The following is a 14831-nucleotide window of genomic DNA, read 5'->3' as shown; positions in this document are numbered from 1 at the left end:
TTGTTTGACTGACAGTTGTGGCTGTTTACGTGCACAGTAAGTCTAATTCATAGAACAAGCATATATGTTTATATTCATTAGAAGAGTAAATCAAACAAAATAATTATCTAATGGAAAGAATGTGGAAGCACTTTCAAAATTCTGTTGCAAGTTTTTAATAGCTGCTAAAAAGACAAGCAAATACAAAAAAGATTAGAATAATTCCATGTCACTCATATATACCTGGCTTGAAGTCCAATGCAATGCACACAAAGTATTCTGCTTAAAGCCATCAATAGAGCATAAAAAGGGCTGATACAGGGGTCTCCTACTTCACGTGACAGTCTCAAAAATATATTTACTTATAAAATGCATTCATGTTACATTTGAAAACTAGGTTTAAAGTCAATCATATCAGTTAAAATATTTACACTTTATTGTGAATATTCAGAGTTACCTGTACAAGTTCAGCAGCTACATTCAACCTCAGATGTAGAGGCAACTCCTGCAGGGCCTGGGCCAAGGACTGGCAGTCAACAGAAAGTGCAGATAACTGAAATGTAAATCAACACACAGCACACTTGCATTACAAGAGAAGTTGAAACCGTTTATGCCTTTTACATTCCTTTGCATATTACATATTTTTAATATGTAATGTAATGTAATATGTAATATGTATTGTAGTTACATAATATTAGCATATTACATTCCTTTGTTCCACAAACTGTAAGAATGCGAAGACCAATTTACAAATATACAGTATCTAAAAGACATTGACAATAATAGCAGGAATTCTTAGATCTAGAAGCACACATGTACAAAGCATTTTGGCTAAATCTGGCTAAACACCTACAAAGCAAATCATTACTCAGTTAAAAACAGGATGAATGCCTTGGAAATCCAGAAAGTAGGAAATGGTTCCACAAGCTGACAATGTCATAAGAGACTATGGCTTCTGTACACTTGCAAAGAGCAGGGAAATGATATGAATCCAACAACAAAAAATTGTAAAATGCCAAATATCATTGAATAACATTTAAGTGCATAGGGGAAGAGCTATGAGCTATGTACACTTGCAAAAATACTAAGGACAATAAAATATTTCTCATGAAGGTGAAATAGAGAGACGGAATAGGAGGAAAGGCTGATGATGAAGGAAAAGAGCTGAGAAATAATATAATGTAAATAGGAATTCAACATCCAAGTAGGTATTTCACTATAAGCGGTGCTTAAATAAAAAAGAAAGAAACCAAAACAAATGGATGAAAGCAGGATTTAAAGAATTATAAACACTTCATGGCATATGCAGCTATTTGTGCAAGAAAATGAGCAGAGGAATACTTTGTTGCTGGAATTACCAGTTTTACTGGAAAAACAAAAAAAAAAAACAAAAAAAAACAACCAAACAGATAATCACTACTTGTTTGATTTTTAAATTGCAGCGTTCTGAAACGTTCCTATTGTGGTTTATCAACCTACAACAAAGCAAATTCAGGTTTGCTTTTTGTAAAAGTGAGTAACAAAGTGTCAATGTCACTGATACAATTCAATTCCACATTTTTCCAAACTGTTGCTTTGCCATTCCTTTCTACATATAACAAGGACTGGGAAATATCTACTCATTCTGCAATCATTTGTACGCCTCTTCCACTTTGTTTTGTTCCCTCACATTAAAGTTTAGTTTATGATTCTATAATAACTTCTTCTATGCATGCAAACAGGCAAAGAACTAGAAGCAGATCTAAAAGAGGAAAAGGCAAGGAACTTGGAGCAGTAGATGTAGGAAGAAAATAAGGATCAAATCCAGTTTTCAGGGAAAAAAAAAAAAAAAAAAGAGAGGCAAGAAACTTAAAGGCTGAAGAGCAGAAAGAACACGAAGAATTAGCTCATGCTAAGAAACCACCTGGGCCAGGACTAGAAGAAGAAGTCAAAGACATGATCTACTTGAAGCACACAATTTGAATGAAGCAGAGGCAAAAGAACGTGCCCACCACAACACAATTCATAACTCAGTACTGGACCAAATCCCAAATGCACAGTCTCTGCATTGGTAGACAGAGCACCTTTTAAACTGACTGGCAGTGCAAATCTTCACTCTGCTCACCATGGCCTCAGCATATAAATGAGCTAATAGGTTCAGATCAGTTAAATGCTTTAATGACAAGTCTAGGAGGAAATCATGGAGAAATTAATATTCTGGAAATGCACAGAGAAAAGGAAGCAAAAGTCATGTGCTGTACTACTGGCATCCTACATACTGGGAAAGGAAGAAACTGATGAGAGTATAAAATCATTGAAAGACCATCTCCCACTGAAAAAAAACCACAAGATCGATTAAAAAATTGCTGTGCAAGCCACTTGGTTGTATTTCCTCATCTTAATTTGTAACATTGCAATTTCAATATAACTTTAAATATCACTGCCCTAGGAATAATTATTCCCAATATTTTAGGAAATAAGCAGCAAATGTTCAAAATTCAAATACATACAAATGTTTCAAGTGAGACTCAAGCACAGCTCTTCAGCAATTTTAAGAAAAGCTTCAAAGACAAAAGCTAGCAGTGTGTGCTTGCAGCTTGGAATGCTAACAGTATCGTGGGCTGCGCCGATAGATGGGTGAGCAGCAGGGAGAAGGAGGTAACTCGCCCTCTGCTCTGCCCTTGTGAGGCCTCATTTGGAGTTTTGGGGCCCCTAGCACAAGAAGGACATAGAGCAGTTGGAATGGGTCCAGAGAAGAGCCACAAAGACGGTTGAAGGGCTGGAGCACCTCTCGTACGAAGAAAGACTGAGAAAGCTGGGTTTGTTTAGCTCGGAGAAGAGAAAGCTGCAGGGAGGCTTCATTGCAGCTTTCTAGTTCTTGAGGAGAGCTTAAAAGCAGGAAGGGGGCTAACTTTTTACATGGGCAGACAGTGACATGACAAAGGGGAATGGCTTTAAACTAAAAGAAGGGAGATTTATGTTAGGTGCTGTCTTAGAAAGTAACTAAGAATTCTTTACTCAAAGAATGGTGAGGCATTGGAACAGGCTGTACAGAGAGGCTGTAGTTGCCCCACCCCATGGAGGTGTTCAAGACCAGGTTGGATGGGGCCCTGAGCACCATGATGGGTGGCAGCCCTGCCCGAGGCAGGGGTTGGAAATAGATGATCTTTAAGGTCTCTTCCTACCCAAGCAATTCTACAGTTCTGTGATCTTGCAATAACTTAGGTGGACTGTGGGAGAAAGGCAGTTTAAAGATCAATACATTTTCTAGTATCCCAGTATAAAAAAAAGGACACTACAGTTTCTTTGCACTTATTTATATAAGCACAGAGATCCACAAGCAAAAAATTTCAAACCTTGTTGAATTCCACAGTCATTTTGAAACTGAAGTTTCTAATAGAGGATATACACTGGTAATTTGAATTAAATGTGAAAACACATTTTGTAGTCAAATATGTGAATATATATCTATAGGTCCCATTACAGCCTTTCTGCTAAGCTGTTCCGAACATGTTTGAAAATGGAAAGCTGACCTCATATGTCAGCAGAACAAAGTGATTTATACCCCTTACTTGCCCTTCTCTTGACAGGTTTGTGTTCTTTTCTTTCAATGCTCCTTAAAAACCTAGCCTGTTGTCTTGAACGTTCTTCAGTAGGAAAGAAAAGGACAAGACTCAAGAGCCTCCAGCATCAGAAACAAATTAATAAATGTATCTACAAATTACACAGTGCTATTGTTCTGCTGTAAGCAGAACTGCATACAGAGCTACATACATTGCATGTGCCAGGCAATTATCTGCACAGAAAATTCAGTTACCTGCTTACAGTATACGTTTTCTGTATCCCAGTCTTTCTCTTCAGCAAATCGAAATTGTGCAAAGGAATCTCCTACAGAAAAGAAATTTAAAAAAATTTTAATTTTTTTTAGTAGCACACTCCCTGTAAGCTCCAAATCCTACAGAAATATATTTAATCAATCAATAAACCTCAAATTTTCAGCATATTTGCACTTGAACGCTGCTTGCATTCAAAATAGTAAACTTCTCTAAGCCCAACTGAATGGAATTTATGTACAATATTTTGAGAGTACTCTTTATGAAAAGCCTTAAATGTGCTGTAGAAACATTTTTTCAATACATCTCTTCTAAAATGAATTACAAGGTTCCAGATATCAGTTTGTACTGGCCAAGTAAATAAGTAAATGCTTTCTGTTGTTTGGTAGTTAATGCTTCAGATTTTCTCTTCCCTTACTCTGGCACGCCATAAAAAAATAGCACTGAAACCAGTGTAGCCAAAACCTTGCTTCATGTATATACAGGATTGAATAAAAAACACAAATAAACAAGAAAACCCACACCATTAAATCAGGCTAATTAAACATATGTAACCTTAGCTATGGGATCTTCTAACCTCCTGCCATGTTGCTCCAAGATAGTAGGAACCTTCTTTTTCTACATGTAAGCATAGGGTGTTGGTTTAGATTCTACTGCAGTACCACACTGGATTGCAACAGACAGTCTTATCAGCTTATTTATTGTAAAAACACCAGAATTCCAGGAAAAAATATTAGTAAAGTCTATCAGAGATGAAACATGAAAGACGGGGGTTGCAGAGGCAGGCAGAATCAGATCCAACCTACAACAAATACATAATCATGTAAAACTGAAACGACTATGAAAACTTCTTATGGCTCTTATGTGTTGTACCATTCAATTGAAACAGCAGTAGAGCTATTTTATAACATTAGTTATTCCCTGCATATGAGCAAAATCATAATTCTGGAATAAGTTATCACTTGTTAGTAACTGACAATATTTCTACATATACATATAAATAAATACACACACTGAAAACTAATATTCAGTCTTTACAGCCAGCAATTTACACTTTCAAGTGCTTCTTTTGAAACCATCCTGTTAGTCTGTTTTAAAAATTGAAAATGAATCATTTTAGATTCAGCAGCATTTAAAGAACAGGTTACTGCAAATTAAATAAACAAAAAGGAAGGCGTGGGGAACACCTTTTGACTTCTTTTGATCAACTTGCCATAAAGAAATATGCCATAAAAATTATAAGGAACAAGAGAACCTCAAAATGAAATAATGACCAGCAATCTAGAATAACACCCAGCATGTATGCTGCTGATGCAGAGCATGGGATGTGTGTCTTCCCAGACCACGCAGTTTGACAACAAACAGCTGTTTGTGCGTCTTTGTACAGATAGAGTAGACAGCTGTTAAATTGCGGTGTGCAGGAGGTTAGATTTGATCCTGAGAATAACAGATTACCTGGAGAAATATGGTACTTTGTGTGCCTAACTGTAGATGTGAATGTTTAACTTGAAAACTCACAGTTGACTGCTGCTGACAAAGGTGCCTGCCTTTTCATTGCTAATAACACAACTGTGAGTACATCCCTGTCAGAGCATTGACAACATTGCTAATAGCTAAAGCTAAAACTTAAAGAAATCCAGATTCACTCTTAATGCCTTATTTTACAGTAGATACCAAAGAGTGCCAATTAATTTCAGTGCTCATTTTTAAAAGGTTCAGTTTAGTTACACACACAAAGAAGTACGTATTGAAAAACGGTTAAACCAAATGATTCTCAGAGCCCTCATGCTATTGGGAAAAAAGTCATGTATTTTCTTCAAGACAAAGAAGTAAAATTAAACTAAAGGATAAGTCGGATGCTCTAGATAGCTGAGAATGACCCGATGTAAAGCAGCTAAACAAACCCACTTCACCAGGAAAATTAGCCAGGATTCAGATCTGACTTGTGATTCTCCACACATAGAAAGTCGGGAATAATAGATCCACAGACACTGTACTGCTGAATTAAAGGGTATGACTTAAACGGTAGTTTAACTAGGCACTTAAATAGATTAACAAAGCATGCCTTTCAAATGGAAAAGCAATAACTACAATTCACAGTAGCACATTTAATGCAAATTAGGTTAATGAGAATGTTGGTCTAACCAATTATCTTTTCACAAATTCCTTTACCCTGAGAATAACTTCCTTTTGTGTCATGAATACTAATCAAACATCTTGCAATGACTCAGAGTTCTTTCCAGCATAAGAACTGCTTTTCTTCATTTTAATTTGAAGTTTTTATCTTACTTACAAACATTATTTGGTCTCCAAACACAGAATAGCTAAAAATAATGCATTCAAGTAAACCTGACACATCATTTTTTATAACTTTCACAATAAATCTTAATAATCTTTTTTTTGTAAAATGCAAATTTGCTATAAAAGAATAGCAGCTCTAAAGCACTATACTATACTAACACTGGAATATATTCACAACTAAATCAATTGATTCAAATAGAATACATGTCTCATAGTCTCCTTAGTCCAATCGTGTCTTCATACAAATATCACTAAACAGCAGAATCAAACAAATCCCTGTAAGCTGTACTAAACGCTTTCTAATATGCAAATTGACATTAGTATGAAAGTTGAAAGCCTGAAAAACACATTTCAGTGTGAGAAGAGAACAGCCACACCAGAATCATAACTTCGTTCACTTTAACTCTCTAATTCACTGAAACACAAAAGACAAAACATTACTGAAGACAGAAGAAAAATATTTGGTAGTCTTAGAGATTGTGAAGCAGATTTTCAGACTGGGAGGAGGAACAAACAACGTAACAGCGGCCTTCAAAGACAAGCACTAAGCAACATTTTTTCTTTAAAGAGCAGAAAACTTCACACAGAATATCCAAGACAAATCCATCAATCAAACAAAAGGTAGGGAATGAATTTTGGATTTATGAGTTTTGAACAAATGAATGAGCAAAAAGAGAAAACTACAGTCTATTTGTAATGAATGTCATTTGTGTCATTTGTGATGAATAAAGTGTGAGTGCATCTTCGTCAAACTGGAGGAAAAAGCGTGAGGAAGAGCTCCTACTCACCTGTATCACAGCCTGCTCTCTAGAGCAGATTCTGGAAACAGCCACAACTACACACCAGGCACTGACAAATCTCATCAGTACCAAAAGATTTATTTTTTTTAATCCTTACATTGTGTTTCCAATGGTGCAATTTACAGAGCAGTCCATCTGCTATTAAAGCTTCTTCTAAATAACATATCTTCAGATAAGTACCACTGAAGACACCATTTTTTTCTCCTGCAAAGGGAGAAACCTTAACCTGTCTATAAATGGATAACAAATATTCTTCCAAGCCTAGAGAATCTGTTTTGCAATGAGTATTACACAAATAATTATACACACCATAAACAGATATAATAATTTGGCCAAAGTATATATTATATAAAAGCAGGCTCTTGGAAGACACAAAGTTTCATGGCCCTTGTAGTAATGTCACTGATTTCATTTCTACATTTTTAATTATTCAACTCTGATAGAATACACACTGTAACTCCTATCTTTTACTATGACTAAGGCTTGAGGTGTTTTACTTATTGCCATAAATGTAGATGGAGAACAGAACGTGGGAATACAAAAACAGAAAGACTCTGCAAGAAATCAACATCTATTAATTTCCTTCAGATATTATTAAGAGCAGTCTATTTCAAGTAACTGCAAAGTCTGTCTTTTATCAAGTGCATGGCAGTTATTTCCAAACAACAGGTCTTCGCCACAAATGCTTCAGCACAATCTACATTTTCCCCTGGTTCTGCTATTCAGCAGTAGATTACACAGGAGTGTATTACAAAATCCAGAAGGCTCACGACAACAGTTCAGCATAAAAATCTGAATTACCAAAATTCTAGAAGAGTATCTTACAGGATGTTCTTCTATTGACAGCAGTAGAAAGCCTGGAGCTCTGTGCAAACATAATGGAGTCAAGGATACTCGTATCCTGCATCATGAACTATAAAGCATATTTGAAATCAGATTGAGAAAAAAAAATGTTCAAAATTAAATCCCTGGCACAACTGTACAGGGCTACTGGTCACATAAAAAACAATCACAACAAGACCAGGCAGATCTGACAAACAGCATGACCATCCGATCAAGCATAAATCACACATTCAAAATTTTAAATCATCACAGATGAACAAATAAGGAGATCTTTGGAAACTGGTGCCACTTCCAGAACAAGGAGTATCTACATAGGAAGAACATAGTGAGGTTAACATAGAGGATCACAAAAGCAAGGTTAGATACCAGTTTTTCAAATGAGTAGGAGGGTGAAACCAACCAGTCCCAGAGAACATAATGGTAAAAGAGGAAGGAAAAAAAAAAAAAAAAAAAAAAGCAAATTCTACTTGTTTTAAAAAATAATAATAATAATTAAAATCTAAAGCAGAAATTAACAAGGGTAAGGGCAGGGAAAAAGTACATATAAATACAGTATATCAGGTAGCATGCTCAGCCTGCCCTGCTGAGACGGAGTGCATCTAATTAAACATAAACAACATTAAACAAAACAAACATCCAGTATTTAGTTACAGAGCTCTACAGAGAGTTACCTTCATCAGTCATCTTTTTACATGAAAAAAACAGGAAGGAAAAGTAGGAAATGCACAAATCTATTTTTATTCTGTAGCTAAGAGTTCTTTTGGATTCTTTCAAGTTCTACATCTGTAGCATGTGTAAGGAGAAGAGAGATAGATACATATCCAACTTCCCTATCTATCACACCTGTAACTGTAAAGACAGCATTAAGCAAACTCCACCTTGTCATTAACTTTTGCACATTTTCTATAATGTATCATTACTTTTAATGTGTAATTCTCTCCTCAGTACGTAACAGCGGTAAGTCTCGCAGCAAATGCAGACTGCAGCAAAACTGTAAAATATTAAAACAAAATGCACTGAACAAGAGAAAAACATTCAGAATGTCAACCAAATTCAGCTATTCATAAATACCAACTCCATCTTCTCCACTTTTATACTGAATAAACATTAAAATGATATTTAAGTGTGAAGTTGTTGATTTCCCAGTAGACTAAACAAACTTTTTATTAAGTTTAAGCTAGTCAACTTAAATATTTACATTTTTACCTGATGCTTTATGACATTTCCTAGTGTCATTTTCCTCGGGTTGCTAATCTACAACATACTTAGTATTTTTAAATGTCAGTGCAACCAGCTTGCTAGATCAGACGAACTATAAAAATCCATAGGGTGTGCTGGGTTTTGAGCAGTAACACTGAAGACAAGGACTGAAAAAAGGCAAAGATGACCAAACTTCTTAATGCAGAAAGACTCATGACCAAAGACAACTTGCTTATCTATGATCTATTTGATCTATAACTTACTTATCTATCACCTATATCTAAGCAGCAGGATGATATGGCAGGAGACTCTCCTTAGGGACAGGGACAACAACTCCTCTGAATAAAAGGCTTGCATGGAAACATGCTGTGTGGGTGATGAACACCAGCACAACCCAGTGGAGCTGTGGTGTCTCCTTCTTGGAGACCTTCAGTGGACACCTGGACTTGGGCCTGGGCACCCTGCTCTGCATACTTTGACTTCCCACACTTCTCAGCAAGGGACTGTGAGAAGTTAAAAAATATATATATATATTATAATATATAATTGAATTATATGTCTTCAATGAAGACATATAATTCAATTCAATAATTGAATGTCTTCAATTACATAATTGAAGACATAACCTCTGCACTTCATTCAGGAAGTTTCCACGTTTTCCAAGTCACTCATAAAGCCTAATTACTACAACGTTTCTAATTACAAACATAATAAGTGCAGTACAGTACCGAACAAAATAAGGTTTTATACTTTAACAAATACTGGCTGGATCACTAATTATTGGAAAGCTCAGATTCAAAACTCAGGTCCTGGTGTGAACTTGGCAGAGAGCTCTAACCCCAAACTAATGCTTCTTCTGGAGATAGCCCTTTCTCAATTCTATTAATTACCCATAATCAGATTACTGATCATTCAACCTTCAGCATAAACAGTGCATTCAAGTATATCATTCTAATGAAGCTGGAAGATGAGAATATCACACAGTTCATTATATCAGATATATTTTTGTGCTTTTTTCATTTAAGGAAATTTAACTACAAGTATTGTATTGCATAAATTTACAGTAGGACAACCCGTGCTTTCTGTAGATATGCTGTAAAGACAGAATCTTAGAGAAGAAAAAAAAAAAAACAAAAACAAAGCAAACTTTAAAATACTTTATTTTAAGCACCCTGCTATTTTTGTTCTGATAATAGTGAAGCATTTGACTCAATTAGAGGAAAAAAAAAAAATTGCCAACTATTCAAGCTTCCAATTTAAGCATTTAAAAGCAGCCAATTTTTGTTGATGGTACACACAGTCTTTGACAGCCCTTGCACTATTAGAATTTCTTAACCCAACAAATTGCTCAAACTTTTTGTTAGAATTCCACTTCCATTCCTAACTCTATTTCACAGAATATTTACAACAAAATATGCAACTATATCGTCAGTAAGTATTATTTATGCTGCTGTGGATATTTTTAATACACCACTTCAGAATGTTAGTATTTTTCATGAAAGCAGAAATCTCTATTCATGAAAGCTGCACAGCAAACAATTTCTATGAGACTTTCCAAAGCATCCGTAATTTATAGATTAAGGTGTAAGCCTAAAAATATTCAAGCATTTTGATACACTGAGTACGAGGCTTGGCTTTCTTGTAGTTACAAAAGTTTCTGTAAGATATAACAAGTCACAGTACTAGCAGAAGCTTGCAAGATTTTTATGTTTCACGCAATGAAACATCAAGAGATGCAGCTCCAGAAAACAAGACACTGGAGAATTTTCCTCTGATATGTTAATAAAATGATGATGATTACAATTAGCAAAGAACAAATCTAGTGAAATTACATTTCTGTAAGGACAGAAAAGCCTGGACAGTGTTTGCATATGCAAAGCACTCCTAAGTATCCAAAAATACGAAGTGTAATGGCTTAGAGAGTTTTCAACACCAACTTAAAACTAACAGCAGACTGCTAAGTGTTCACCTCAGATTAAAAAAAAAAACAGCACACTGAATTTCTTCACTTAAGGCTGAGGAAGCCTCTACATTCTGGGTCCGCTTTACACTTGTAAGAAAAATTGTCTAACCAAAGAAGCTAGAAGCTTATCTTTGTTTGTTTCTCTACACTTTTCCCATTACTACAGATGAATTGTTCTACACAAAGCTTAAAACTCTGTGTTAACAGAATTAAGGATCCTGTGAAGTGAAAAGGAGAAAAACAATTGCTTGGTATCTACAAGTCTTCAGGCCATGTTAAAAATGAAGTTGCAGCCACATAAAAGCTTCTGCTCATGTTTTGTATCAGGTTCTTCGAACCTATTCCAGTACATTAATCAGAAATAAAGACTGGGTTAGCTCAGGTATAAACACCACTATCTCCAGTGCGGTGCCTGGAGAACACACCACAGCAATTCGCATTCTGTAACTTACAGTACCTCCTAGGAATGTATCCTACAGCCAATTTACACAAACTCCCCTTGCATGGCAGTAACAAGAAGTGCAGCTGTCACACAAGCTGGAAAACTTGCAGAGGTTATATAGAAAGATGAACTGCAGTGTTGTGGATGACAAACACCATTTGGGCTACATGCTTGTTGTTCATAGTGAACTGCAGATCTGCATAACACAATTTTTATTTAAGAATCTTCTGTATTCAAATAGCACAAGATTTAAATGTGCTTTCTAGTGTACATTTTTAAATATTCATTTACAGAATTTGTTTTCTATAACAAAGGCTAGAATGACATAATCCAATATTACAAAAAACAAATTTTAAGTTGAACATAACAGTTTAATTACTGCATTAATTCCATTGCATACTGTATATAGCAGCACCTACAAGCCTCTGAAAGTCAAATTAAAAATTTACTTGAACTGCCAAAGCTCACCTGCACCTTATAGATATTTTTGAGACATGAACTGTTCTAACCTGCTGGAAACAATTTCCTTACCTAAATCTAATCCATTATGAGTCACTGTAGAAATTAAATATACTTCAAGACCAGCTTAGAGAGAATATTCAGAACTAGGAATTAGTGATCACTGGTATGAAAAGCAAAAACAAGGAGAATTTGGGAAAATCATACACACTGTAGTAAAATTAATGTTTCAAGTTCAACCTCAACCACTCCTATGCCCCCAAAATTTGAAGAGAAATACCACAAAAGTCCTAGATTACTGTACTTTTAGAAATGTTTTTATTGCATCGTATAGTAGTGTAACATTCAAGATTAATAACTCATCAGTATTGCATCTAAAAAAAAGGTAAATAAGTGCAACAATACCCTTAAAAGCTGACACGCAGCACATCTCCCTAATTCTACAAAGACGAAAGCACAACAGCTGAATATGACTCACATTCACAATACACTTACAAAAAAACCTGTCAGCCTTAATGGAATTTATCCAATTCCATTGAATAAAGAAGGCTCGGCAATTGATAATATTAGAAACAATTTTCTGTGACTTCTATGACTAACGAAACGCACAGCAGGAAAGTTTGGAAAGTGCCACCTACAGAATTCACGAGCAGTCATTCTGCTTGTCTTGCGTGCATTTCACTGTGAATCTACAAGCAGGATAATAAAAAAGAGACAGAAGTCATTGGCCTTGTGTTAAGCCAGACTTACCCAAAGTTATTTACAATCCTGATACTTAACCTATTTTTAGTCCCAGACATAATTTTGAGTAGAAACCAATTATTACAATGGTGGGTGTTCCAAAAAGGCCTCCAAAATTTCCTGGCCTTAAAAAGAAGGTTTCTTGTCTATAGCAGCCGGTGCAGGCGGCTGTTCCACAGAGGGTACAGATGTGTTGTATTTTGCCCCTCTAATAGCTAACCCTGCAAAAGGGAAAGCAGTAGTGAGATCCATTGGCCTAGGCTGAAGAGCCCCCGGAGTCTGGGAAGAAGGAATCCACAGGAGCTGCTGATGGTAGCAGCAATGTATAACATCACGTCACAAAAACAAGAAACTTGGTCTAAAAGTTTTGTCCTGAATAAAGAAGCCAGACCTCTTCATAATCATCACAGAAGGTATGGAAAAAAATAATACCTCTATAATTCAATTAACACAAATTTCTTTCACAGAATCGTAACATCCTGAGTTGAAAGGGACTTACAACAATCATCAAGCCCAGGCTCCTGGTTCAACATAGTACAACCCAAAATTCAAACTGTATTTCTGAGAGTGCTGTCCAAATGCCCTGAACTTCATCAGGCTTGGTGCTCTGATCAAGGCCATGGGAAGTCTGTCCCATTGCCTGACTACTCTGTGGTGAAGAACCTTTTCCTAACACCCTTGTCTGGTGCAGCTCCGTGCTGCAACATTCCTTTCTGGGAGGCTGCTCTCCAGCCTCTCATCACCCACTCTGTACATATTTCCAGAGTTGCCCCACTCTAGATGCAGAATCCAGCACTGGAGTTTAAAAAGTGTCAAGTTTGTAATGAGAGCTAACTATATAAAGTACATGTTTCAGGTAACAAGGAAAACCAAAACTGCTGGGGCTACCTTGAGATATAAGTAATTCCAAGTTACTTGACAACAGCTCAAAGTAGATTAGTATGTATCAATTCCTTCAATCATAAAAATATGACTTCATATTGAGTCACTGATTCAGCCTAGATTCAGACTGTTCCTGGAACGAACACAGTAATTTGTATTGTCTGGAAATTGGCAGATGGATAAGCTCACCACTATGGTGGAACCCTCCATTATGACCTATCTTTCAGAATTCCAGGAAGTTTTGCCCTCTAAAACAAAACAAAACAAAACTCTACCCAGTTATTCTACAATGCACTTATCTGGACTGTAGATTCATCTAGCTTCTTGCATGCCTATAAATAAATAATGAAAAAAGCTATTGCATGAGGTGCTACATCTGTAAAGGGTCACACGACCTAGAAGGGGACTACATTTACGCTGGAAAGTGCAAACTTGATTTCACAGCACATTAACAGGGCATTTATTTACGGTTCTTTGAACCCAGAATTTTGGCCATAATTTTACAGGGCAGGTATAGTAATAACGTCTACTGTACACTTTTTCAGGGGGTACTTTTCATAAGAGCCTATTCAAAACAAGAAACAAGTGCTCTTCTTTATTTACATGCATATTATTTGCAGGCTGCCTTTGATACCTTTTACAGTCTTGGACCATGGCTGACTGCATTTAGCTGTCACTGGATTTGTTCATAGAACAAGTTTACACATTTTCAATATGCCAGTCTTCATAAATGAAGAACTGCACACCCTGGCAGCATCCACAAGCCATTCCACTGCGGTGTCTTCCTAAATATTCTCACTCTAATTGAAAGGCCAAACAACCTGCACAGGTGCTTAATTAAAAAAGATATAATATATGCTACATTCTCACTAAGAATCTCAGAAACTTTATATTGGCTAGGAGAATAATTAGAAAGTAGGTACCTTAACAATTGCTTTTAATGGACATAAAATGACCAACATGAATATGACGTAGCAGATGGAAGTGTTTGATTCCCCCAGTTGAATTTACCACCTTCTTTGGAAACAAGAAATAATAGACTATTCTTCTGAGATAAGAAGATACAAACTTTCACTACAAGAGTTTACTGTCTCTTTTCAACAGTTTTACAATGAGAGACACTTTTGAGAGTAGAAAAAGCTGGAAACACAATATGTGTGTGTGTCATGAACTGTTTACCCCTTAGACATTCAGTCTGCTCTACCATCTCAAAAATGTATAGATATTCTTCTTATGAGTAGAAGATTATGAAAAACAGATATGATCAGCACAACCATTCAAAGTGTGCTTGTTTGGTGAACACTGTGTCAGTTGATGATCTTCTTGGGTTTCCCTACAGATTTTAAACGCTGATGCATGTAGTCCCTAAAATCTGATCACCAGTATCCCAGAACTAAAGGCTAATCACG

General features: G+C 36.1%; 1 protein-coding gene across 1 annotated transcript in view; it reads right to left on the bottom strand.

Moving 5' to 3' along the window:
• AVEN (apoptosis and caspase activation inhibitor) overlaps positions 1-14831 on the bottom strand; it is an 86217-nt gene that overhangs the window by 2109 nt on the left and 69277 nt on the right. Inside the window, exons 3-4 of the mRNA XM_042814535.1 lie at positions 3776-3846; positions 437-532 (exon numbers count right to left, since the gene is read on the bottom strand). Coding sequence (XP_042670469.1) covers positions 437-532; positions 3776-3846 — 167 coding nt within the window. The remainder of the gene's footprint in view (positions 1-436; positions 533-3775; positions 3847-14831) is intronic.

Source organism: Centrocercus urophasianus, unplaced genomic scaffold (assembly GCF_019232065.1).
Source record: "Centrocercus urophasianus isolate 14NV4802_14NV808 unplaced genomic scaffold, USGS_Curo_1.0 seq_14, whole genome shotgun sequence".
NCBI classification, from domain to species: Eukaryota; Metazoa; Chordata; class Aves; order Galliformes; family Phasianidae; genus Centrocercus; species Centrocercus urophasianus.
The sequence above is the reverse complement of the archived record's forward strand: the minus strand, read 5'-3'. Positions and strand labels throughout refer to the sequence as shown.